The following is a 25,273-nucleotide window of genomic DNA, read 5'->3' on the forward strand; positions in this document are numbered from 1 at the left end:
TGGTGTGTGATTAAGCGGAAGCTAATCTCAATCAAATGAGGACGCGGGGCCGCGTACCTTGCAGGTGGGTGGTCACACTCCAGCGGTACAGAGACCGTCGAACGATCAATTACGAGCCAGGGTCGAGCAAGGTTGAGCATGTCTTGTGCAATCACCACCAGCTTAGAATCTCTACTTCACACATAGATAGTATAGACCTTGACTCGAGGATCCGTAGACTTCGTACAATCAAAACCGACGTCTCCCGCCCAACACAATCATGGGATTTGTCGAATACGCCAAACTCGGTAGGTAGATTCTGGATTGACACCTGTACAAATGAGATGTGTTACTAAGGACCATCATTCCATTCTTGTTCAGCGGTAACGCATCCTGTGAGTAGACACAAGCTTGGAAATGTCACATATCACGAAGCCTTCGCGCTGACACGTTGCCGTCTATCGAATTCATCCGACCTCGTATCTATTCTTCTCGCTTCCTATAGACCGAACTCCGATCCCTCATCACCTATGGCGTCTACCACGATCCCAAACGGGATATCACCGACCCGAAAGAATTCGAGACGAGCGGTTATGATCGGGAATCGATGAAGGAATGTTGGAGGTTGTTGGACTTGACGAGTCGGTCGTTCTCGAGGGTGATCAAGGAGCTCGATGGGGAGCTCGCCAGGGTGGTCAGTGCTTTGAGGGTCGTCTGTGTCCGATTGAATTATGGCTCACATGGAACTTGTGTTGCCTGGTTCATTAGGTATGTCTGCAGTACCTCGTGCTTCGAGCACTGGATACGGTCGAGGACGACATGACGGTCGACAACTCGATAAAGCTTCCTCTGCTCGAAGACTTTCACAACAAGCTCGACGTGCCCGGATGGACCTTTAACGGCAGTGGACCTAACGAGAAGGATCGAGAGGTATTGGTCAAGTTTGACCTGGTGATCGAAGAGTACCAGAGGTTGGCGCCCAAGTGAGTACTAGGTCGAGGGTTGGCGGGTGGTAGGCCTGACTTGCCGAATTGGCTTGTTGACTGACGTCCCGTTCTCCAAAAGATACCAAGAGGTCATCAAGTCGGTCACGCAAAAGATGGGACGAGGAATGGCTGCCTATGCCGCTCTGGCCACTCCAGAACAACCCGTCGCCGAGGTCGGCTCGATCGCCGACTACGACCTGTACTGCCACTACGTCGCCGGGCTCGTCGGCGAAGGTCTCTCCGGCCTGTTCTCAGCTTCCGGCAAGGAGCGTGATTTCATCAAGGATCAGTTGACCTTGTCGAACCACATGGGTCTGTTGCTCCAAAAGACCAACATCACGAGAGACTACCGAGAGGACGTAGATGAAGGCCGAGGGTTCTGGCCCAGAGCCATCTGGAGCAAGTACGGGTTCGACAAGATGGGCGACCTCCGCGACGAGTCGAGAGAACAGGAAGCGCTCTTTGCGTTGAGTGAGATGATCCTGGACGCCCTCAGGCACGCTACGCCGGCGCTCGACTACTTGAGCTTGTTGAAAAACCAGAGCGTGTTCAACTTTGTCGCCATCCCCGCCGTCATGGCCATCGCTACGCTCGAGCGATGTTTCATGAACCCGAACGTGTTGAAGAAGAATGTCAAGATTAGGAAGGGTGAAGCCGTTCAGGTCAGTGACCGCGAGCAATTTTGATCAGCGAGACGAGAGAGACTGATCGTCTGGATACTCTGCGTACAGCTCATGAACCTGGCTGTCAACCCGAGGGATGTCGCCTACTGCTTTGTCAAGTACGCTCGGCTCATTCACGCCAAGGTGTCGGTCAAGGACCCCAACTTTATCAGGTTGAGCATCGCTTGCGGAAAGGTGAGAGAGACGGCTCTTTCGTGCGATGAATTTTGCCTGGAAGGAGGCTAACATCCCGGCGTGGCCTCTATCCCTTCAGATCGAGCAATGGGCGGAACACCATTACCCCTCTTTCGTCAACGTCGGAAGCTCTGGTGGCAACGTCACCTCGTCGATCGACACTGATTCGGGAGACGCCCGAGCCGAGATCTACACCAAGATCGCCGAGGACGAGCGAAGGCGCGCTGCCGTTCGAAAACAACAAGAGATGTACGAGAGCATGGTCGAGCGGGGCATCATCAAGCCTCAGAGGAACGCCGAGGGTCAGCTTGTCAAGCCCGACTTTGTCAAGATGCGAGAGGATGGGACGCTCCGGAACAACGCGAACAACGAGCCGGTGCCCTGGTTGTTCATCGCCAGTATCATCGGGGGTGTCTTTGCCGTATTTGCCATCACTGGAGGGTTGCTGGTCTGGGTGATGTTGACCTACTTCAACGATTCCGAGTAATGGAGAGGTCGAGAGTTGGCTTTGCTGCTCCTCCCGGGAAGCATCGTGAGGGGTTTTCGTGGTTGAATTTTGCATACATGTAATTATTTTACGGCCGCTATGATCATTACGCTGTCATGTCAGACTGCGTTTTCGCTTCAAGACCCCATACTAACACAGCAGAAATATCGATCGCAGATTGCTTGTGCGTTCGCTGATCGTTCTGTCAGTACATGATCTTTACAGTGAAGCCGGTATCAGACACTGGTCTTCTTTCGAACCATTAACCCTTGTAACATCGAGGGCCAGCTGCTATCTACGTAGTCAGAACCCATCGAAGCATACTGCCGAGAACATCGAGCCCGTGAGAATGGTAGTGCTAGGACTTGCGCGCAATCTGAAAGACTGCAGATACCCAACATTCAATGATGCCACAGGCACACAGAAGGCTTTTGTCTTGCACAGCAAGTGAACAAGAGAAAGGCTTGGACGGCGCATGCACAGAGATTTTCACGAGCTAGAGCAGTTTCCGTAGATTGTCTGACTGTACTAAAGTATTGTTGAGTCCCACAGGAGACAGCTAAACAGATCGAGCATCGTGCCCTTGTCAAGACCTGTGAGTATGTCGCATCGAAGCCAATCACAGTCCAAGAGATGTCGGCATGCCGAGGGGATGAAACTGAGATTTCACTATCGTCACCATTCATCCGTCAGCGACGTGACTAACGCTGACGGGTACATTTGATACCTCGTTGTAAGGACCTGATTGCACCTCGTTTCTTGTACTTGACCCAGATGACCGGACTGAATTTTCTCATGCCCTGACGATTGATCCGTCCCGCAGTGAAATGCTCTACCGTGGCGACAATGCCTGCCAGACTTTTTCCTGACAGTCTTCAATCCTACTTATTTTATCGTTCTGCGTGGGGATTAATCTGGATGTTGGGAAATTTCAATAGGTGGAATTGGTGGGAATTAGGTTGAGGAGAAACGGGTTGCCTGGATCGGTCAGCTTTTTAGGAAAGCGACCTACTGTAGAGATTCCACTTAGGATCAGGCAGGAGCGTGCATTACCTGTCTACATCAGTGTACTGTTGATCTGCATGGTTTTGGACTGACGCTCTGATCATGTATAATTGCGATAATCATAATTTGTGACTTTGGATGCAGACGAGAGAGCAGTTTGGGAAACGATCCGCAAGATCTGGATTACAGACAGTAAAGGGAAACGGCGTTGGGAACAAGAAGCCCTCCGATCCCACTTCGTAGCATTCGAACTAGCAGATCTGTATTATCTGCCTTGTGCTGCGCTGATCTGAGACCGTCGATGTCTGGATATGCGCGCCGCTAGCAAGATATGCAGCGCGACCAATTTTACGGGGAATACTTACAATTCGAACACTTTGCAATTGGCTGCATCGCAAAAGCCGCTTATCTCGTCAACGACGGCGGGAGTCATGGGAATCTACATATATGAGTTGTCAGCAAAAATCTAACGAAGAGTTCGGGCTCATTAGGCAGAGAACGGAGACTTGGATATATGTGACGTGAAACTCGAAACATGAAACATGAAACGATGTCCTCCGCGCGTTTGGCGAGGAGGTCAGGGCTGCCTTTGGGTGATAGCAGTGGTAATAAAGCAAGGTGAAGCTAAGCTGTCTGCAGACGAACAGTACACACTCTTCCTTAACGATACAAATGCGGAGGTGGACCTTCCTCGCCTTATGCAGGGAACTCCTGCAGTAGCTGATATTTAAGGATTGTAGACGCAGCCACAAACAGAAACATGACAGCCATCAGACGTCTGAGATTTCCCATGTTCCAATCGGGCTATATAGATACAAGTTGTTGACCTTTGACGTCTGTGATGCCCCGGACTAGTAATTTGGGTGATTACGAAGCCGTACAACCAATGTCCTCCTCAAGCCGTCTGAGGTTCCTCTCCCGAGTCCGTTCAGCATTTTTCCGCCGTCTCCTAGCGTCATACAGCTGACATTGAACTTCGTACAGTCTATCGAACTCTTCCCATTCGCGACATCCGCTTGGATCGGATCCAGCTACCTTTAGAAGGTTGCTGATATCTGCTCTGTGCTCTTTGCTTTGCGTGTTATGATGCCACAAATGCGCTTCGAGACGGAACCAAGCCTCTGCCGACGGTAAGGCAGCCTCTGTCCAATCTCCCCGGATCCTGTTGTAGTCGATGTACAAGCCATCCAAAACGGTGAATTTGACGATATCCCTACCGCTCAGCTCAATCTGTTGGCAGCAACGCTGTCCGCGGCCCAACACCAACTTCACTCCGACTGTTACAGTTGGGTCAGCCACCCCCGCAGGTGATCCTTCATCGTGGACTTCGTATGATTCTTCTCCATTCCAAGGCGACGAAGCGTCGTCCGTCTCCACATCACTGCCTGACTTCCCGTTGAAGGTAGCGGCGGTGCTGACTCGATCACTTTCCGCCAACCTGGATGTGCTAGGCTCAGTCCCAGTAGCTTCACTAGAGTTGGCGTAGATCTCCTGGCTCATCTTGGCTCGTCTCAGGTCGAGTTATTCCGATTGCCTAAAGGGATAGGTGATTGAAGCTTTTGGTTGGCTCTCAATAGATAGTGGGGGATCGGGTCCTAGTGATTCCCGGATTTGTAATCGTTGCCCTATATATGGGCGTTCAAGCGAAACTGTCTCCTTTGTTCCCCGTTCGGAACGTCAAACGCGATCACATGACCACAAGGTTTCATGCGACCAGGCTCATTTCGGCCGAAAATCGACTCAAGACAGGGTGAAACGTGAGACGACTGGGTTGCAACATCGGTGCGAGATCGCGTGCTTGACCCAGAGTAGTGTCCATATTTCCGAAACTCTTTGCAAACATGGAAAAATACAGATTCTGCTGTCCTTAAGCTTCAGCTCGATAACGTATGATTTGACACAATATGTGGTCAGAGACAAAATGTCGGAGGGTCAGAGTCTGTATTTGAAACACGTCCTGCCAATGCATCTGCATTGGGAACCCATCTGCCCGCCGGTCCAAGAATGTCGAGCCTTACTCTTTCCTGCCCGCCGGTCATTTGTCAACAAAGGACGACATGTCCGTGAAGCTCACCGTATGGAACTGCATGTCTGGCGAAATCAATCGCCAACAGCAAGTCGTGTCACTCGTGCTGTCTTTGTTCAGAGACCTGGAGCTCCTGCAATCATCGAGACGTGTGAAAGCCTCGAGGGCAGATCTAAGCGGGAAGATCAATAGTAATCAACAAAGCGCTCTGCATTAATGTATCGTGCCGGAAATCTCCTTTTCGTCTCCTTGCCCTCAAACATCCATGGCCGTTCCAGCAAGGTTTTCTATCTCAATGAAGTCTATCTCCAGGAAAAATCCAATTGCCCAAAGTACTTTCTCCCAATGACAAGAGCCTACGCAAGCGATGTCCATTCCTGTCGGACCTTGTGGGTTCGACCTCGGGCTCAAAGCGCTCGAAGCAGACCTTGGGTTTGAATTTGGAAGACTGGTGGATGTGGAACTCCGGGTTTAGGGAGTGGGTTCCGGGTAGAAGCGACGTCTGGGAGCGGCAGACAAGCGTCATGTATTGCTCGGGTCCGCAAGAAAGGCTGGTATAGAAGGGTTAGGGTTAAGGTCAGGGGTTAGGGATTAGTTTGATCAGACAAGGGTGTCGCACAACACAAACCTGACCGATGCGTTTCTAAGACGGCGCTGGTGCGCGACATCATCGTCAGCCAATATCACACCCTATTCAAGCACATATACACCATATACACTCTTGCTGCGCCCGGCTGCTCTGAGGCCTTTGTGGTTCTGGAAGACGGTCCCCTGGAAATCTGTATCTTGAGTTGTCGGAGCAGGTCGTATTCTACTTCCATATGGCCTTCAATACCACGTATCACATGATGATCTTGGTGATTAGAGAGACGAATATACTAAAGACTTTCACGACGACTACTAGGCAGACGATTTGTCCAGCATTGAACCTACAAATAGACTGTCGATGTCACTGGTGCAGAGTCCAGGGTTGTCTCTGCCGGTTGTAGAAAAAAGAGCGCCGGACGTGCGTCCTCCAACAGTCTTTTCCAAGACTTTCGCTCAGATACGGCAGCTGTGGCCGCCATGACTTCAGCCAGGACGAGGGTCTGTAGACAAGTCCCCTTGTGCGCGCCGTAAGCCCTGGCTGCTTCCTTGCCGTCTGTGCCTAGTGTCTGATATACCCCAGTACGAAGGCGTCGACCCAGCTCAGAATTGCCGGTTCGTGTCAGATGGACGGAACCTGTGCGGACGGCCTATCGCCAGGCCGAACAGCCGTTTCTGTCGTATCTCATCGATGGAATTCTCACTTCCTCTTGTTGCCGGGCATCACCCACATCGCGAATTCCCGACCGTATACAAGATCGCACGTACCGCAAGCCGAAAGAATTTATCATCAAATTAGTCTGGCTAACAGTGCGATGTGACAGAAAGTAAATGAAAACCCCCTCGTCATCAAAGGTAACATGACCGAATAACTTGAAGACCGGAGTGACAACTCTTCTTCAGAACCGGGAGACGCACGGACCTCGCTCCGCGCCAGATAAACACTTGCACCACGACCAGGTATCAACGCGAATGAACCCAGCAAACGCATCGGCGAAGACAAATTTGTCGATGTGGTATTACTGCTGATTATGGCATTACTGTTGTCATGTGCTTTGCTTTATTACTTGTCATCATCAAAGAAACGTAAAGATGCGTCGGAAATGCGGCGAGTGGACTAGATCTTTCCCTTCCTTCGGAGCTCCTCCTCCTCCTCCTTCTCGATCTGCTCGTCGATCTTGGCTCCCCTGTCGATTCATAGTTCATAGCAGAGATTCACCAGAGGTCAGCTATCGAAGGTAGAGCGATATCCGATTTGGACAAATGATGACTCACCTTGACGGCTCGTTACCGTGGCTCTTGGCGATGTCAGTGGGCTTGATAGCGTCCTTGGCGGCCTGAGCCTCCTCCTCCTCCTTCTCAATTCGCTTAGCGTCCTGGATGTTGTTGGCAAACGATCGCTCGTCCTTTCCGTCAATCCTAATATTCGTTTCCAATACTAATCAGCTTCACTAGTCTCGACGGTCCCAAGTTCTTCGAGGACACAGGACTGACCTGTTGTGGGCACCCTCTTTTCCGTGCTCGAAAGCGGTCTCGCCGGAGGCGTCGTGGTGCGAGAGAGTGTTGCCGGTCTGAAGGAGCAAGCAAGCGAAAGAGTAAGAATCTGCAGGGAAAAGCAGGTCGGACTCGTCTCGGCTCACCTTGGGGTCAACGGCACCGGCAGAGTCGTGGGCAGAAGCCTTCTGGACGTGTTCCTCAGCAGACATTGTTGTGATGGTGATTTTCAGATGTAGATTGGCTTTTGATTGGGAGAAGTTTTGCTTTCAGACGCTGGCCGTATCTCAGCTTGTGGGGATGTTCATTTCTCGCTGTTCGGGTTCTATATACGAGACTCGAGGAATTTCGTTCCTTTCATCCTGAACCGAGACTCTTCGCCCACCGATGACGTACGTCGCTCTCCTCTCGCTTGATCCCCTGACGTCACGGCATTTAGCAAGTTCTCGTCATGTGACACTTCTCGCTTCTCGTAATTTGCATCCGAAACGCGTCATGATAGCGAGAGAATGATCAGGTCAGCTGCGACCTCGCTGTCACCTATGAAACTCGCGCCGAGGGTATATAAGCCCGAGCACGACCTCATTCCACATCACCTTCCCCATCGCTCGAACTTCATCTCGTCTCTTTCACAAACAAACTGCCCTACTACCTCATCCCAAACAACACCAACGTAAATCAATCTATACACAATGTCTGACATGGCTCGTCAATCTCTCGGTGACAAGGCTGGTGCCGCCTTGAAGATGAGTCTTTTTCCCGACCTCGTCCACTTTTCGACGTTCGCGACCCGTCAATACATCTATCTTACCTTCTCTTTTCCTCTCTATTTACCCGGATAGTCAGAAGACACTGGCGAGTGAACTCCCCTCCTCGCCTTTCAGTATCGTTGGCTTACCTTTTTTCCTGTTGTTATTGATAGTTGGAGCAAGGAAAGGACGCTGTAGTCGGCAAGGCCGACAACGCCGCCTCCGGCGCTCAGCCCACCGAGAACGTGAGTCGGATACGCTCCGGATGCCATGTCATCAGAGCAGCGCTGACCTGCGTGCGCTATCAACGCTTCCAGAAATCCTACACTCAGCAAGCCGGTGATGCCATTGGTGGATCGAGCAACAACAGTCAGGGGTGAGTCATGCACAAGCTCGTGCCATTCGAGCCGATACACGTCATGCATCAAGGCCGTTGCTGATACTGTCTTATCCCTCGACGTGGGTTCGCAGAGGTATCCTCGACTCCGCCAAGCAGGCTTTGGGTATGGACAACGCCAACCGATCCTAAACGGATCGAATCGGACCGTTTCCCAGGATCCTCCGCTGGCGCTCGTGGCCCTGTCCGTAACGAATTGAACTGTCTGTGTTGCGTTCGTTGTAAAAAGACAAACAAACAAATGATGAATGAAATCGTGTCCGTCTGATTATCGAATGTGTGTTCGTTGAGGCTGTGGCCTCCAGCCGGGCTTCGGTCGGCTCATTCGTGACAGTGATCGTCGCCGGTCTCCACGCCTGCCATGCTCGCTGTTGGGGTATATATTTGTTCCTGCCTGAAGGAACGAACGCGAACACGATGAGATAGCGTCCAAAGAGTCTAAGCTCAATTTGTAGGACAGGTCGCACCGAACAGGACAAGCGCATGTCGTTATTGATGTACGGCGGAAACGAAGGCTATTGAGATTAGATGAATGGGCGTTGCGAAAGCGTTATTTGATGGCGCGGTACCCTGTCAACCTGATCGGAATGAGTCGCTTGGCTCCTTCTCGTTGATGTGGCCACATGGGGTAAGGACATGTCAGATTCTAGCAGCCAGGATATGCGATGTATCATTGGAAGCGAGACCTTCCAGGCTCGGGAGACATGCAGCTAACGATCTTGCCCTGCAGATGCGGAGCCCTGTGTCCATGTATCAGACGGAACCGATTGTCCACATGGTAGAGTCGCAAGCGCTCCTGGCTCCGCCTCAGCAACGCAGGTCTGTTTTTGGGGGCGAGAGGTGCGATGAGATCCTGACCGACTCGGCGCACTTACTGCTACTATCACGTACAAACTGTGCGGTCTTTCTATCGAATCCACTCCCATTTAGCGTTTATACCGCTCAGCCCGAAAGAGGAAAAACCAAAGAGGCGGCAGGTCCAGGAGCGGAAGTGAGGCCTCAGTCTGTCCGCCGTTTCATGATCATCAGTACGGAACGATTGTAGTACATACCTGGGTCCAGTTGAGGTCGTATTATGTCCCGGTGAAGTCCCTACCAATCTTATAAGTTGAGATATAACAACCCCTCACTCCGGGTGTGCTGAAACGCATGGGGGAATTTGACTGAAAGAAGGCGATTCTTTACGATATCGCCTCGATCTCAACGCGTGGATAATATTACAGACGTTTTAAATTTTACCTAAAGCGGCTTGGTGTAGTGGAAGCACGCTGGGCTCATATTACTCGTTGATGGAACCCAGCGGTCCTCGGATCGAGACCGAGAGCCGCTACTTCATTTTTGCTCTTTTTCGCACTGATCTTTTGACCGAGCCCGTGAAGTCTTGTTGACTTTGTCGGATGTCCCCGCTCTCAGACTACCCCGTCAGTGCAAGGCGTCAACCCTCTTGAAGTTCGATGCGCTGTACCGACACTGACAACGCCTCCTGAATACTGTAATCCATAGCAAGCTGCTGAGCTCCTGACGATGTTGTCTACCTGGGGCCTTCGGGCGGTTGTGCTCGCTATCTACCTGGGCTCATCATACCTAGTCAACGTCGAAGTGAAAGAGCCTTACCTGGTAAGCAAATATACTAGGTGTGATCTTTCATCCGTTCCGGCTGACAAGATGTGAATCTCCAGGATGAAATCTTTCACATTCCTCAGGCTCAGAAATACTGTAGTGGGAACTTCAGGGAGTGGGACGCGAGCATAACGACTCCTCCTGGCCTGTCAGTACTTGAGAGCGACACCTCCGTGGATGCCAACTCATTTCCCTTTACTCTTCCAGCTACATCGTATCTGCCACAATATCATGGCTGACCAGGACTTCCTGCACGGTCGGAAAACTCCGCTCTCTCAACGTATTACTAGGCTGTGTCTTTTACCCATGGGTCTGCAAGCGTATCATGACCGGCCTCGCTTGTGAACATCTGTTCTGGAAGGGCCACCCGGAACGCCGTGCTTCCAGAGCAATCAACCTTCGTACCCTGATCCCGGAAGCCATCGTCGCATCGACCTTCCCTCTGGTCTTCTTTTTCTCACTGCTTTACTATACGGACGTCGCCAGCTTGTGCTCGGTTCTACTGTGCTATAGTCTCGGTCGAGACAAAAAGTACCTGGCTTCGGCGGTAGTGAGTGCCTTTGTCGATCTCGATTGCGTCCGGACAGGGTCTGACAGCGCATATATCATATCTCACAGGCAGGCTTTGCATCGCTGTGGTTCCGGCAAACGAACGTCGTCTGGGTCGGCTTCACGGCAGTCACGTCAGCTCTGGACGTGCTGGAAGAGCGGATCAGACTCGATCGTAAACAGCCTCGGAAACCGTCCTACATTAGCGAGAGTGAGTTGATCTGGAGGAAATCCACGCAACGCTGATAGTGCTCAGCTGCTGAACCTGCGGTTCCGGACTATAGGCTCCATTTGCGGCCTCCAGTTGACTCCTCTGACAATTGTAGTCAGGACGTACTTGGCCGCCGCTTTCCAAGAATGGAAAGTCGTAGCTCGAATACTAGGCACTTACCTCCCCGTTCTCCTGGCATTCGTCGCCTTCGTCGTGTGGAACGGAGGGATTGTGCTGGGCCACCAAGAGATGCACGTCGCGAGCCTTCATTACGCCCAGGTCCCGTTCTTCCTTGCCTTTTCGACTCTGTTGGGCTGGCCGGTCTTGTTCAATGAGGGGATCTGGCGACCCTTGAACAAGGCGATACGGCTTGTGGCAGGTACCAAGACGTAAGTCATATTATGGGTCAAGGAGCAATCGTCAGCCGAGATGGACATCAAGCTGACTTGGTCCTGGCTGGCAGTCGGACCTTGTGTTCCGCGATCCTACTTGGCCTCATGGTAATGGGTATCAGATACGGCACGTAAGTCGATGTCACCCAGTCTACCCATCGGGTGAATCGATACTGAACGGCATAGATGGGGAGTCCAGCGTCGTCCACCCTTTCCTTTTAGCAGATAATCGCCATTACTTCTTCTACATTTGGCGGCGCATCTTCGGCCTACATTGGTCTGTACGGTACGCCCTTACGCCAGGTTATCTCGTTTGCCTATGGATATGGATAGCAAAACTAGGTGAGCTGCACATCTGGCTGTCTTGATCACAGCGTCGACGTTTCTGACGTTTGAGACCAACTTTCGACGATAGGAGAACGTCGAAGTCTACCCTGGCTCGTAGCGTTCTTCGCTTGCACCGCCGCCGTGCTCGTTCCCACACCGCTGGTCGAACCCCGGTACTTTATGGTGCCTTATACCATCATGAGCCTACACTCTGCCCGACTCGACAACAAGGAGGGAGCTCGATTACCTTGGACACAATTGTGTTTCAACATGGCAGTCAATGCCGTAACGCTGTTTGTGTTCCTGACTGTCAAATTCAAGTGGGATGGCTGGGAAGGATGGATGAGGTTCATGTGGTAGAAGCTGTACGCATACATTTGACACTCGGCATCGCTTCGTTCATAGACAATCCATCAGATTCTGTCAAAAGCATTGATTTGTATAATATAAAGAAACAGGTTGGAACCGATACAATGCCACGTCCAAATCCGAAAGTGTCGCAATTCAAGGCATACTAGTCCTGTCGTACACGCTTGCTGGACGAAGCGCTGGGAGGTACGATACACTTACAATCAGCTCGGCAATTCAATCTGAGCGCGTGTCCACGACGTCAATGACTTACCCCGAAGTATCCAGCCCACGCTTCTTTCCGGCAACGGCATCCCCCATGAACTGGTTGAGTCCGAACGGATCCTGCTGACCTTCCATCCCCTGAACCTGACCCATATTGAGACTGACGTCCTTTTCGAACTCGACGGGCCCACTTCGATCTTCCTTGCCAGCCTCGGCAGCCCCGACAAACTTGGAAGCTCCCAATCCGAATCGATCGTTTTCGAGCGCGTTCGAGATCCCTTCTTCGGTCCCGCCTCCAAAGGCCTCGTCGTTCCGGTTGTTACCTCGAGGACGGTAGATGGCGGCCGCGGCGTTCTGAGCGTTGAAGAGCGGCTTGTCGTAGACGTTGTACGAGCCGGAATCGCCCATGCTCGCTTGGTTGGCTTCTCGATTGAAGAGACGCGAATCGTACATGCTCTCCTTGGATGTGGTGGGTTTGGCGAGACCGAGCGCGATCTTTTCGGAGATGTCTCGGTTTTGTTCCCTGCAATGTGCACGGAAGTACTCGTCAGTGAAACGCCCTCACATCTAGCTCGAAAAGGACGCGATGTTCGACTCACTTCATCAACATCTTGGCCCTCTGCTCTGAACCCATGTTGTTTAACCTCATCTCCCTCTCTCGTTCCTGCCTCTTTTCCCGCCTGATCTTTTCACGCTCCTTGGCGGCCTCATCATCGCTATCCTCGTCCTCCTCTGACGACGCGGCAACCGACTTCTTGCCCGGCTTCTTGGCAGTGGCATCGCTAGCATCGCTATCGCTATCGCTATCGCTATCACTGTCCGATCCGTATCCTCCCAATCCAACCCCTCTTTCGACGGGCTTGACATCCCCTGCAGCAGCCGTAGTGATTCCCGACCTCTCTTCTCTCGCCCGTTGGGCCAAGAGACGCAGGTTCTCTTCCTTGGCGGCCTTTTCCTTTTGAGCGAGACGTTGTTGCATCAGAGCTCGTTCTCGGACTTCTTCACGGGCGTGTCGATCGGCAATGTAGAGCGCTTCGGAGAATTTGGCAAAGTTGTCGTTGATGTGGATCTAGATGCGAGACAAACCGGGATCGAAAAAAGAGAGGATGTCGATATCAGGGTCAGCTTGCGTGCCGAATCGCTTGTCAAAGATCTTTCACTCACGTCCTGCAAACCTCGACCGTCCGCCGCCAAACGCTTGTCCAGGGGGATCGTGTAACCCTTGTTGTTCTTCCAATTACTGATACAAGGCGGGATCTGCCAATCCTTCTGTTCCTGCACCGTCGCCCTCCTCGGCGGACTCTGCATGACGGGTGGAGGTGGCTCATCGTTCGCCCTGGGGATCTTTTTATGTTTAAACCTGGGCGGTTCGAGAGGATCTTCGGCTACGGTGGACATCTTGATGATACGTTGTTTACCCTCATCAGAGGTAGACGCCGGGGTGTAGCGGATGTATTCCGAGGCGGCGTTGTCTTTGAGGGTGACGGTGGATGGACGGGCGGCGGCGATCTTGCCGGAAGTGATGGATTCGAGAGCTAGACGGGTCCGTTCAGCGGTGGACATGACGGCTGATTCCGAAGGTCTTTCGAGGGACTTGTCCTTGAGGTCTTCTCGTTTGGCAAGAGGGACAAGATCTGGCAGGTCGAGGCGAAAATCTCAGCTCGTTTATCGCGGATACTTTGTCTGCCTGACAACTGGCGTGCAAAGACTCACCTCGAGCGCTGCTGTGCACCGTCTGGCCCTCTTTCCGACCGTACTGAGCGATCGCATCGTACCTCACGTTCCCCTGCCCGTCTACCTGGAGAGCGAGCGTTCCTCCGGTCTTGCCCTATCGACGTCGAAGTAACGAATAAAGACACACAGACCAGACCAAACCAGAATGGACGGATCAGGGCGACCGGGTTAGCGGACGTTTCACAACTAAAAGCACGAGAAAACTCTCTCGATGGTGTGAAATGTGCGAGTCTCACCTTCTTCCTGCCCATATCCAAAGGGTACTGCGCCACCCAACATTCAGGATAAGCCCCTCCATCCCCGAAATCCTCGTCCGACTTGGGCTTCCATCCCTTTCTCTTCCCATAAGCTGGGATATGAGAGCCTCGTTTGGGAAGGAGAGAGAGGTCCGGGAGGTTGGACCCCGAGGGAGAGTCGTTGTAGGATGAGATGGGGTTGTGTAGCGGCGCTGGGAGGGAGCTGTACGCGGTGAGAGGCAAGGTCAGCGGGCGTCGTCAAGCAGATGGGTTATAGTCGATTCTAACCACTCACCGAGCTAGAGCGGCCATGATTGCAGCAGCTTATGAGGGTATGAGATGGTGTTGTCAAGCGGATGGTAAGCTGATCTGAAATGTATCGAGTCTTCAAAGTTGTGTCCACCTAGATAATCATCGATGATGGTGGTCGCATGCTGAGGTCGCTCGGATCCGAAGAATTGGCTGACTAAGCGCGCTTGCTCACAGTTCTTTGCGCCTCTGCTCGGTCAATTCATGAGCTTGCGCTGCGTCAATATGGCGATCTTTTCGCCCGGAACACACTTGACTACATGACTAATATGCTTGTAGTACTGAATGTGGACTCTGCTCTATCATCCCATTTGAGGGCACGAAAAAATCCCGGTCTTTGGCGGGAATTCAAGGAAACGCGGAAATGCAGAACGGCAAGAGCGGCAAGAAGAGCGAGCAGGACGAGGAGATGAAGGGGAGACGATCGCTTCCTCGAATTGGCGTTGCCCACGCTCATTTTATTACTGTAAGGGACGCAGGTCGTGTCATCCGAAGGAGGCTTTGGCGAGGGTCCAGGATCTTTCGGCTCTCGAGTCGTCATCTTGATATCTTGATCGAGGTTGCGCTCAAAGTCTGGCAATCTGGGCGCGGTGAGCGTCAACTTGGCGCGTAGTCTTTGCGTCGTCGCGTGTCGTCGCGTGGAAGATGGATGAGGGTGAAGTCCCGGATCCGGATGGAGGAGGAGGAGGGGGAACACAGCTGCGACTGATATACGTCGAGCTCGACATCTTTTCCGTATCATCGCTCAGTACACCTGTATCTGCCCAGACATCCCTGACTCTATAGAACTGGGTACAGTCGATCCATCATGTCTAGTGAGTGCGACCACCAGGAATCGCGGTCTCAAGCCGATCTCTGTAACACGAACTAATCTACCTCCGAAACCTCTCACCCTCTCAGACCCATTCGCAGATACCCACTCCCGACCTCAAGCTCTGGACGACAATCCCTTTGCGGACACTTCCGACCCAGTCAATCCATTCTCCAACCCATCAAACAACGCTTCGGCCTTCTCCCTCGAATCCCAAACTACCCCGGTCCCAGGCGGAAGGGGTGCCGGTGGGTTTCAGGCTCAGCAGGACGATGCGGGTTATAGGGCTAGGGAAGAAGAGTTGAGAAGGAGGGATGAGGAGGTTCAGAGGAGACAGAGGGAGTTGGATGAGAGGGAACGGAGGTTGGATGCAGGGGAGGGCAAGGCGAACTGGCCGTTTTGTAAGTACATCTCGTTCTTGCTCGTGTCTCTACCACGAACACAACCGCAACTCTTGGTCTGTATCTCTCGAGATCCCGTATTCATACCTTCCTTTCATCTCTCCCATCTGTTCCAACTTTGACAGTCTTCCCGATGGTCCGCCATGAGATCCGGGACCTCCCCCTCTCCCACCAATCCACTATGAAACAACTCTACATCCAATGGTTAGGCCTGCTCGTGACGTTGATCATCAACTTGGTCGCTTGTATATTATTGTTGATCGCCGGGAGCTCGGATGGCGGGTGAGTCGAGGCTGGTTTTTTCTCTGGCTATTGATTCCGAGGAATCATCGAAGTTGACGTCTTTCAACCCTGTCGCACGGACTCGCAGGAAGGACACGGCCGCAGCAGGATCATATACGTTCGTCATCACCGTGACCTCGTTCTTCCTGTGGTACCGCCCGATCTACCTCGGGTACAAGAAGGAGGGTGGTTTGGCCCTGTTCTTCTGTGAGTCTCGTTCGAATCTGACGCCGGCTGGGGGGATGAGCATGGACGAGTACGATAGGCTGACGGCACGCCTTTGGTTTTTGCTCGATTCGGGATAGACTTGTACTTCTTCTTTGGCGGTTGGCATCTACTTTTCTCGCTATAGTGAGTTCTCAAGCCGAACGTCTGAAGTTTTGGCAATCGTCGCTGATGTTCGGTCGGGTTGGTTCGTAGCATGCTTATCGGGATTCCTTGTACGTCTCCTGCTCGAGCTACGACCGTCACTCGTCCGCCTTAGAAACGATCGCCCCAACAAGACAGCTGTACTGACACACTTACACACCCCTTTTCCTCCTCCGACCTTGCAGCAACCGGCTCGGCGGGCCTGATCAATACCATCTCGATGCTCTCCCAATCACACGTCCTCTCGGGCGTCTTTGGCGTGATCACATCGGTCGGATGGGCCGCCCAGACCGTCTTCGGAGGGTGGCTGTACAAGCGGGTCTGGGATTTCAAGAATAACAATGAGGGGATCAGTTTCCAGAACGTGAGTCGGGGGGGTTCGGTTTTCGCTAGCAGGAAGTGTCCACCACGAAGGGTAGGGGGGAAGAGACGCAGATGATCTGACGCTGGTCTTGGTCGGTTTTCTACAGGCTACCAACCAGTTCAAGGCGGAGTCATTCAAGACGGTCGTCCTACACCAGTCGAGGATCTAGGCGGGGACGGATATTGGATGTGCGATTGAGAGCGAGTGATACGATATGTAGAGGAAGGAGATGACGTCGATACGATACGAGGGATAGACTGTGTGATGCTGCATGAACATGGAATATATCTGGGCCCTTTTCGAATGAACGCTGGGTGCCCCAAAGGACGGATGAACGCAGACTGATTGACATGCCGATGCATTTGAAAATGGTCGTAGCGTGGATGTCAGATCGATGTCAGGTAAGAAAACTACTCTCAAAAATAATAAAGGACATGCCTATGAGTGAGACGAGCTAGTATACAAAATCTCTATATACGTTTTTGAATGTCTGCTCCAGCCTGCGAAGTCTAGAGAGGTCTCGTAGTCGAGCCCGTCCGCTCCTAAAAACGGACGGGACATCAGGCGGAGTGACCTCTCACACGACCGCGAGGCTCCGTTTCTCACGGTTCAGAGCACCCGGACCAAAACAACGAAAGGTCTTCCTCTTACAAAAGACGCGGTATCAGAGGGTCCCGTGGGGTGGTTTGCATGCTCGATCGGTAGGGAAAGAAAGGACCGGGCGGGTCGGGCGAGATGTCCACCTCTTCCTCGAAAGAAAAAAGGGGACATGATGAGAAGACGACCCCAGAACGGGATCGTCGACCCCGACTCGATCCCAACCTTCTACTCCCCTCACCCTTTTTTACGGGGCAAAGAGAGTGCCCGGTCCTACAAGTTTCGATCCCAATGACCGTCCTTTCCTCCCTATAATTTCCCGCACTGTCAGAAAGATGGGCACAGGAGAGGGAATCGTGGGATGATGACAAGGTAGTTTCGTTCTTCCATGGTTTTGACTCATACATCTGCTTATCAGTAACGTTGATCCCCACCCGCAATGAAGGGGTGGGGGACGTCGACCCGGACTCGGTTGGTGCGATGTGCGCTTCTTTCCCCGGTAAGAGGGAAAGGAGGACAAGGACCGGTGAGTAGGGGTTCTAGCAGGGGATCTAAGGACCGTGGGTGGGGGATGTATTTCGTCCGTTCGACGTTTATTTCTGTTGGCTCGCTTTCATCTTGCTTCGAGATGAGCGGAGAGGAGCGAGTAGTAGAAGGCGACCCGAAGCTGAAGGGGATACCGGTTGTAGCGAGCGAGTGAATGTGTATGTCGCTCGGGACGGTCGGAGATCACTAAAGCTTGGGGTTTTATGCCGGTCTACTACTGCAAGTTACGTTGTCGCTATCGAAGGCCGATGAGTTGCATGACAAAAGGTGATGGTGAGTGTGAGATGAGATGCGAGGTGAGAGCTGTTCGAAATTTCTTATATGCCTGCCCTCCTGGCTGACGCTGAAGTTTGCTTTCGCGTTGTGTGAAGCCGAATCAAATCGAAATAAAAGTACCGGTGAAGCTTGAGATAACAACTTTGAGCCTGGAAAAGTACCACTTACCCCTTCGAGAGGTGTACCATCGGGGATGCCCGATCTGATCTGCTTCCGATGGGGTGACACGCAATCGTCATACCACCTTTCCCACGCGTCACCCTCGCCTGCTGATTGCCCGCTTCGTCATTCCCATTCCCCCCGGTCGCCACCTCGAGAGTCCTCCGGATCAGGTCATATGCCATTCCTACATCCACATCAACCAGCTACTACTACTTACATCAATCTCCCTTTCTCTTTCTCTTCATCGCTCAGTTTGTGTAAATACAATCGAGCATACACTTACCACCTACACCACACGACACCTCCCACAATGAAGTCCGCTCTCTACCTGACTGCGGCGCTCGCCGTCGCTTCGGGCGCTCAAGCCGGAGTACACCGGTAAGCATCAGAGATCGACCCCCCTTTGATCGAATGTCGACGTGGACCAAGGCTGACGCTAACCCTACCTCGCCTTTGACATAGTATGAAGCTCAACAAGATCGAAACCAAGGACGCCGTCTCGTTGACCAAGCCCGCCTACTCGATCCCTCCCGAGCTCGAAGCCGCCTGGTTGGGGTACAAGCACTCGATCGAAAAGGTCAAGGGCAGCAAGGAGGACCACGAGGCCTTTTGGAAGACGGTCGCTGAAGAGGTCGAGGCTGGGTTGGAAGGGTTGAAGCCTTGGAAGCGGGACGAGGGAGAGATGATCGCTCAGAGGGGACATGGGGTTCCTTTGAGTGGTGAGTTTGATGGCTGATCGAGGTTATCTTATACCCCTATCACCAGATCGCTGATCATGTTGTGTTTGGATCTCGGTAGACTACTCGAACTTGCAGTACTATGCTCCGATCACCCTCGGTAACCCTCCTCAGCCTTTCAAGGTCGTCCTCGACACTGGTTCTTCCAACCTCTGGGTCCCCGGAAAGGCTTGCTCGAGCATCGCTTGTTTCGTGAGTTACGCACTACGATGGCAGTCGATCTTCCACGTAGATCCCGTCACTGACGGTACCTTGACGTCGATTCCCGCAGCTTCACGCCAAGTACGACTCGTCCGCCTCCAAGTCTTACAAGTCGAACGGTACCGAATTCGCCATCCAGTACGGATCCGGTAGCGTCGAAGGTTTCATCTCGCGTGACGACCTCGGTATCGCCGACCTGGTCGTCAAGAACCAGCTGTTCGGGGAGACCACCAAGGAACCCGGTCTCGCTTTCGCCTTTGGCAAGTTTGACGGCATCCTCGGATTGGCTTACGACAACATCGCCGTCAACAAGATCCCCCCTCCTTTCTACAACATGATCGACCAGAAGTTGTTGGACGAGCCCGTCTTCTCCTTCAGGCTCGGGTCGTCTGAAGAGGACGGTGGCGAGTGCATCTTTGGAGGCGTCGACAAGGACGCGTTCGAGGGCAAGATGGACTACGTCCCGCTCAGGAGGAAGGGATACTGGGAGGTCGAGCTCGAGAAGATCTCGTTCGGTGAGGAAGAGCTCGAGTTGGAAGGGACCGGAGCTGCGATCGACACCGGTACCAGTTTGATCGTCATGCCCAGCGACATCGCCGAGTTGTTGCACAAGCAGTGAGTCATTATTTACCATCTGGAAGTTGATTGACTTCCGTGTCCTGACTTGCATTCCCCTGTTTGCTTCTGCGACCCGCTAGGATCGGAGCCACCAAGTCCTGGAACGGCCAATACACCGTCGACTGCGCCACCGTCGACTCGCTCCCCGACTTCTCCTTGACGTTCAACGACAAGAAGTACACGCTCAAGGGTAGCGAGTACATCTTGAACGCGGGAGGTACTTGTATCTCGTCCTTTACCGGCATGGACATCCCTGCTCCGGTTGGACCCCTTTGGATCGTTGGAGACACCTTCTTGAGGAAGTTCTACACCGTTTACGATCTCGGCAAGAGTGAGTGTGGAGTTTGCGTGGCCGCTTTTGTAGTTGAAGGTACGGCCGACTGACCCGTGGCCTGTGATCCACTTTTCCACAGACGCCGTCGGGTTCGCCAAGGCCAAGTAGAAGACGACCTTCCGTTTTCGCCCTCATCCACTCGAGATTGTCGCATCGCACAGAACAGGATCTGGATCCCATCCGGACGTCTTTTTTCGAATCACAAGTACATTATATGAATAAAGCAAATTGAAATCAGATTGACAAGAGAAACTCGGAGACGACTCGCACGACCGTTATGGCCTTGGACCGCTTAGCAATTCGCCGTCTGGCGTTGTTATTGCATGCCGCTATAACGGGAGTGCAGAGAGAAACCCCCTTTGTATACCTTTCTTTTTACGCATAGCGGTTCTCGATGGCCGTTCTCTGTGTGTATGCATCGGATTGAATTGGATACCCTTACATCGATGGTTTGTGTTGCTTTGGGCATCCCCAGGTGTTCCGGTCTTGGTCGCTGTGTGGAGGTTGTTTACGGGCGACGCGTATCTTTGTCAAAGTTGGAGATCGACCGAGGTGGTTGATTGCGAATGATCAAGTTGCACGATGGATGATCATATATCGAGGAGCTGCTATTAAACCCCCAACCGTCAGTGATCCCTCTCCGGACCCTTTCAGTGAGCCCATAGATCGAAGCGTCTCCCTGTATGTTCGAAGCCACGCTGACCGTTGTCTGTACAGCACCTCACCAGAAACACTCACCACAATGTCGAGCTCTGAAGACGAATACGACCCAGCAGGAGCCCTGGACGATATCGAATCCACCTTGGATACTCTGGAGACGATCTTGGAACCCTTGTTGAGCGGGAAGATGACGTGGGAAGAGATGTTGGAGAAGGAGTCGGGGGACCATATGGGACGGGCAAAGTTGAACATGATGATGGCGTTTGGGGTGTGTGATCTCTTGTTCGGTGAGTACATAGGGTTTGTGGACGAGGAAGACATCGACTATAGGTGGATCTTCAGTCGCTCACCATGATATCTGTACCGTAGTATATCTGCAGATGAAGGGTCATGATACAACAGATCATCCGGTCATGATCGAGCTCGTAAGCCGTTCAAACCGCGATCGCAATTCAGACATCTCAGCAATCAACTAATTTTGTCTCGCCTTCGCCTTCATAGAAACGGGTCATGGAATACAATGCCAAGATCAAGGAGGCCGAGACCGCACCAAAACGTAAGATAATCTAGATCTTTCCTGACGTTATGGCATTAGCCTGAACTCGTTTAGCTCATCTCCGATTTCGTTTCGCCCTTGCCCTCTCAGCTCGAATGAAGTTGGATACGGCAGCAGCAGGCAGGTTCATCCAAGCTGCTATTCCGAGATCACAACGTATAGCCCCCGGAACTGCCTCTTCTACGCCCACACCGGAACCGTCAAAATCGAATTCGAAAAACAAGCTGACCTACGAAGAGGTGGGCATGAGCAGCCGGTTCAAACATATCGGGGAAGGGGAGGTTTTGGACCTGTCGTAATGGATGGAAAGGTGTTATGGCGGTGAATTATGGTCGATTTGTTGCGGTTGTAAGCGTATTGTTAGCTTGATGTACGGTGTATAGCTTACTGTATCAGAACCTGACCAGCGATCTGCGCGAACTTGTCGGTTGAATTGCGCAGTTTTGTTGTCTTACTTGTCTCGATGTAATGATCGCTCACAGAAAACCCTCGTTTAACCTGCTATATCTGGTTTACCAGTAATCTCGTGGCCGAATCTCAGGGATATAAGTTTGCACCGACCTGGTGAAGAGGGGGAAGGGCATTGACAAAGGCGGAATCGAGGACAGCCCAATCGAAGGGATCTTGTATGCGCAGTGCATAAAGCGCCCCGACGCTTCCAGGGGCTCGATGCCACATCAATCTACAGAAAAATTATCGGGATACGCCACGTCTTGTACTTCTCTGCAGGTATCGCTCCAAGAAGAATTGGGCTCGATCTGACTAAGCAGATGCCTGTAGTTCCGGCGCAGATTCATCGATCTCAATCGATGAGTCGAAGACCTATTCTAGCGATTGGAAGGAGATAGCTTTATGTACAGTAGGTAGACATATACTAGCGAAGCATTGCGAATCCCTATTTTGGGATCCCTCAGATTGGACAGTGTATAATCCTAGCTTTCCTATAAGTAAGCGTTCGTGAGATAATCCTCGTATAGAGTGAGTTCGTCAAACATGCCACCGTTCAAGGAGATTGATTGTTCAGAAAGCTCGATAGTACTGGGAGTGTCGCTGAAAACGAATGCAGGCAGAATGTCGAGATTCAGCAGCCAATCATATGCTCTTGTAGTTGATTCAGTAGCTAGTTGTTTTGCCCAATCCCTGTGATTCGCTTGGAGTAAATCATCTATGGAGGCATTTTCAGACAAACCAAGGAGACATAAGCAGATCAAAACCGATATCTCGGCGTCATGTTGGAGATCAATCACGTCCTTGAGGGGTACTTGTGCAAGTCGAGAGAAGGCTCGCCTGATCGGGTGGCTCTGGTCGGTATTGTGCTTCATCAACGTCGTTTGTGTGGCCTGATGTCGGAGATCCCTGTAGAAATGGAGTAAGTGGCCTAGCGTACGCCTCTCATAGATGGCGTCTCCAGATAGATTGCCGGCATAACGATTCAAGGCTGTGCCGGTAGCCTGAACCGTGTAGCAACCACTGGAAATCTCTGAGACTGACATGGCAGGATACGTGTGCACTCCACTCAGTTTGGATATGGAGTCCGTCATTTCCTGACACCAGTAGTAAGTTCGTTGTTTACCGTTCAGGTACGAGATTGTGTTTGGGGGAAATTCAAACAGCGATGACATCGTGAATCAGCTTTTTCAGGTCGATCGGCAAGTGCGGGTTGTTTTTGGGTTGCACAAATATCGTCGTCGTAAGCGAGTGGAGTGGTATATATCTTTGTGGGGCGTGTTCGCCGGCACTGTGAAGTCCTCTTAATCTGGCTCCTAGATATCGTGATAGAATGAGCGGAGTGAATGATTGATCTTCCTTTGTCGATTCTTGGCGGGCTCCCCAGCAGGCCATGAGTCTTTGCGTTGGCGCCTAGATTCTGCACGCTGACGATGTACTGTATCGTCGATTGACGATCAGCAAGTTTTGCTCAGCGAGACTGAATTACTGAAACTCTCGGATCGAAACTTTGCAACTCAGCGAGCTGCATTTTGTTGATAGCGTACAGAACCCCCTGAGATATAGCCTTTGCGGAACAGGTCGTTGACCTGTGATTGTGCATTGACCTTTCGTTTGCCTGGAGCGAGTTGGATGACGACAGCAATGGCCATGCAAGCCATGAGCCACAACAGGTTACACATCTTGGATGTCTCTGCTGCGAGTCGGATGACGACAATTCAGAGGGCTGCGCGAGATCTGATGATTCGAAGAAAGCACTCAATACGATGGTCCTCCGAGGATGATACCACGAATCACGCTGGTGTCAGTTCTTGGCCGTCGGCTTGCTTCTGTTCGTTTGTATGGTACCGTTTGTACGGGGTTTCGGTAAGGGCAAATGCTGTGAATGCCAATTCAAGAGAACCAGCTGAAAAAGAAAGGTTAAGATGGAGAGGTTCCCCGAGTGAATCGAGCAGCGGACTATACACTCGAACAGATCACTTCTCGCATAAGGCTTGAACTTATATGTACTAGTCACGCGGCGGTATCTTGTCTCGCATAGCTGGAAAGCAGGTCGCATTCCAGGCTCAGGGCAACCAAAACACTGTGGTGTTTGACGGATTAGCCAATTTCGCTTAATCAACGATACGCTACAGGAAGATTAGTTTCAATTCCTACTTCCAACCCCTGAACAGAAACATCTGCAACGTCCCGCTCAGATCGCCTCGCTTGAGTTTAAGCCGGAAAGCGGAATAGGCTATCGATCAGTCGGAGTAAGCCAGAAAAATGGGTAGATGAGAAGGGAATTGATGAGCTGATACGCTTCAACAGCCTGACTTTGTTGAAGTTTCCCCTGAATTATCAGGTTATGTATGGCATAGAAGTCTTGAAGAGTATTATCAGGTGTCAGATTCAGGTGGTCCAGGACCTTTTCGAGTAACGCATGCATTCCGGCTTGATGATCGAGTTCCCATTTCTCCAATTCAGACCTGGACGGCCTTTCGTCCGGTTTCACGAGTTCCTTCAAGCGTTTGTTGGAGATTCGGGAAAGCAGAGCGTCTCGCGACAAGGGGGTTCCATCGGTAGGAATCCGCATGGATGGATCGGATAGCGACCATACTAGACTGATGAGATCACTGATTGATCGCGGGTCATAGCTGATTCTTCCATCGAAGTGGTTTTGACTCGCGCTCTGGGCCAGGATGAGAGAAAATTCAGACGTGTCGGATGGCTGAAAGGTAAAGGGGGGGATCTCCGTAGCTGATGGATTTCATGGCAGTAACTGGTTGCATCTAAATCGTAAGTGCCGGTATGAACGAAGACCGACAAGGTCAGGCCATGGTCATCGTTTTTCCAAGAGCTGGGCAAAGCAGCCCTGTTTGTAGTGCCGCCGCTGACAGCGGAAGGTCAGTTCTGAGCCTTAACCAGAATAAAGGATGGCCTTCATTCACGTCACCTCGCTACTGTAGGACTGTACTAGTATCAGGCGACGAGGTCAGAAAACAACTGAGGACGACTGAGCTTGAAGATGGTGCGATTGTCATTTCGAAGTCCCTCCCCCCTACCTCCAACTCTTTCGAGGTTGTTTGCATAGGTTGGGAAAACATAGAAGAATTGCGTGTTGCGTGTCGAACGTCCTTTGTCCTGTCACAAGCCGGAGCACTATTTCCGACGTTGGATTCTGCTGTCTTTATGCGTTTCAAAGCTCTTCAGCTCTGCGAAGATCGAATGCTTAACCTCCAGAGACTGACCATAGGTTGGCTTGATCAGTGAGGCTCAAATTACAACACTCGATTTGTGTCCAGAGGTGGACGGACCCGTCCCTCATCAAAGGACACGCGCAACGACCCCCATACTATGAGTTCCGATGAAACGCGGCGGAATCAAATTGCGTGCTCACAGGTTGTTCCATCGCGT

At 51.9% G+C, this 25,273-nt stretch overlaps 10 protein-coding genes and 1 non-coding gene across 11 annotated transcripts; 7 read left to right on the top strand and 4 right to left on the bottom strand.

Moving 5' to 3' along the window:
* The first annotated feature begins 33 nt into the window (after positions 1-33).
* HD553DRAFT_284887 (putative farnesyl-diphosphate farnesyltransferase) lies at positions 34-2,436 on the top strand. The gene is made up of 7 exons (XM_046178209.1): positions 34-287; positions 361-374; positions 485-673; positions 748-962; positions 1,045-1,627; positions 1,697-1,822; positions 1,902-2,436. Exons 1-7 carry the CDS (start codon positions 260-262, stop codon positions 2,307-2,309), a joined length of 1,563 nt encoding a protein of 520 aa, XP_046036216.1. The 5' UTR covers positions 34-259; the 3' UTR covers positions 2,310-2,436.
* Positions 2,437-4,181: 1,745 nt separating this feature from the next.
* On the bottom strand, positions 4,182-6,008 carry HD553DRAFT_324215 (uncharacterized protein; the record flags this gene model as incomplete). Its single annotated transcript, XM_046181466.1, has 4 exons — positions 4,182-4,814; positions 5,389-5,512; positions 5,727-5,891; positions 5,974-6,008. 4 exons carry the CDS (start codon positions 6,006-6,008, stop codon positions 4,182-4,184), a joined length of 957 nt encoding a protein of 318 aa, XP_046036217.1.
* Positions 6,009-6,769: 761 nt separating this feature from the next.
* On the bottom strand, positions 6,770-7,803 carry HD553DRAFT_335503 (uncharacterized protein). The gene is made up of 4 exons (XM_046182196.1): positions 7,566-7,803; positions 7,420-7,496; positions 7,201-7,344; positions 6,770-7,112 (listed from the first exon to the last, which is right to left on the bottom strand). Exons 1-4 carry the CDS (start codon positions 7,629-7,631, stop codon positions 7,043-7,045), a joined length of 357 nt encoding a protein of 118 aa, XP_046036218.1. The 5' UTR covers positions 7,632-7,803; the 3' UTR covers positions 6,770-7,042.
* A 174-nt stretch (positions 7,804-7,977) lies between these two features.
* HD553DRAFT_312035 (heat shock protein 9/12-domain-containing protein) lies at positions 7,978-8,830 on the top strand. Its single transcript, XM_046180049.1, has 5 exons — positions 7,978-8,165; positions 8,254-8,274; positions 8,342-8,413; positions 8,486-8,544; positions 8,640-8,830. Exons 1-5 carry the CDS (start codon positions 8,112-8,114, stop codon positions 8,695-8,697), a joined length of 264 nt encoding a protein of 87 aa, XP_046036219.1. The 5' UTR covers positions 7,978-8,111; the 3' UTR covers positions 8,698-8,830.
* A 978-nt stretch (positions 8,831-9,808) lies between these two features.
* On the top strand, positions 9,809-9,895 carry HD553DRAFT_t57. Its single transcript has one exon. It is a non-coding gene; the product is annotated as a tRNA-Met (tRNA).
* Positions 9,896-9,972: 77 nt separating this feature from the next.
* Positions 9,973-12,086, top strand: HD553DRAFT_312037 (glucosyltransferase). The gene is made up of 8 exons (XM_046180050.1): positions 9,973-10,182; positions 10,245-10,333; positions 10,393-10,735; positions 10,804-10,945; positions 11,019-11,334; positions 11,409-11,468; positions 11,537-11,679; positions 11,753-12,086. Exons 1-8 carry the CDS (start codon positions 10,090-10,092, stop codon positions 12,022-12,024), a joined length of 1,458 nt encoding a protein of 485 aa, XP_046036220.1. The 5' UTR covers positions 9,973-10,089; the 3' UTR covers positions 12,025-12,086.
* HD553DRAFT_284893 (SKIP/SNW domain-containing protein) lies at positions 12,087-14,561 on the bottom strand. The gene is made up of 7 exons (XM_046178210.1): positions 14,503-14,561; positions 14,208-14,430; positions 13,951-14,065; positions 13,402-13,871; positions 12,837-13,306; positions 12,287-12,760; positions 12,087-12,212 (listed from the first exon to the last, which is right to left on the bottom strand). The coding sequence occupies exons 1-7, from the start codon at positions 14,517-14,519 to the stop codon at positions 12,179-12,181; spliced, it is 1,803 nt and encodes a 600-aa protein (XP_046036221.1). The 5' UTR covers positions 14,520-14,561; the 3' UTR covers positions 12,087-12,178.
* A 763-nt stretch (positions 14,562-15,324) lies between these two features.
* HD553DRAFT_342469 (scamp family-domain-containing protein) lies at positions 15,325-16,912 on the top strand (the record flags this gene model as incomplete). Its single annotated transcript, XM_046182753.1, has 8 exons — positions 15,325-15,331; positions 15,417-15,728; positions 15,854-16,010; positions 16,099-16,217; positions 16,316-16,361; positions 16,431-16,450; positions 16,565-16,743; positions 16,850-16,912. 8 exons carry the CDS (start codon positions 15,325-15,327, stop codon positions 16,910-16,912), a joined length of 903 nt encoding a protein of 300 aa, XP_046036222.1.
* Positions 16,913-18,547: 1,635 nt separating this feature from the next.
* HD553DRAFT_312052 (endopeptidase) lies at positions 18,548-20,661 on the top strand. Its single transcript, XM_046180051.1, has 6 exons — positions 18,548-18,702; positions 18,787-19,043; positions 19,123-19,253; positions 19,333-19,877; positions 19,961-20,211; positions 20,294-20,661. Exons 1-6 carry the CDS (start codon positions 18,635-18,637, stop codon positions 20,320-20,322), a joined length of 1,281 nt encoding a protein of 426 aa, XP_046036223.1. The 5' UTR covers positions 18,548-18,634; the 3' UTR covers positions 20,323-20,661.
* A 295-nt stretch (positions 20,662-20,956) lies between these two features.
* On the top strand, positions 20,957-21,729 carry HD553DRAFT_342471 (uncharacterized protein; the record flags this gene model as incomplete). Its single annotated transcript, XM_046182754.1, has 4 exons — positions 20,957-21,161; positions 21,244-21,299; positions 21,376-21,430; positions 21,521-21,729. 4 exons carry the CDS (start codon positions 20,957-20,959, stop codon positions 21,727-21,729), a joined length of 525 nt encoding a protein of 174 aa, XP_046036224.1.
* Positions 21,730-22,085: 356 nt separating this feature from the next.
* Positions 22,086-23,559, bottom strand: HD553DRAFT_356109 (uncharacterized protein; the record flags this gene model as incomplete). The annotated part of the gene is made up of 3 exons (XM_046183841.1): positions 22,086-22,974; positions 23,310-23,315; positions 23,425-23,559. The coding sequence occupies 3 exons, from the start codon at positions 23,557-23,559 to the stop codon at positions 22,372-22,374; spliced, it is 744 nt and encodes a 247-aa protein (XP_046036225.1). The 3' UTR covers positions 22,086-22,371.
* Between the last annotated feature and the right edge of the window lie 1,714 nt (positions 23,560-25,273).

The sequence above is a fragment of the Filobasidium floriforme genome (genome assembly GCF_021052385.1).
Source record: "Filobasidium floriforme strain CBS 6241 chromosome Unknown HD553scaffold_12, whole genome shotgun sequence".
In the NCBI taxonomy this organism is placed as follows: Eukaryota; Fungi; Basidiomycota; class Tremellomycetes; order Filobasidiales; family Filobasidiaceae; genus Filobasidium; species Filobasidium floriforme.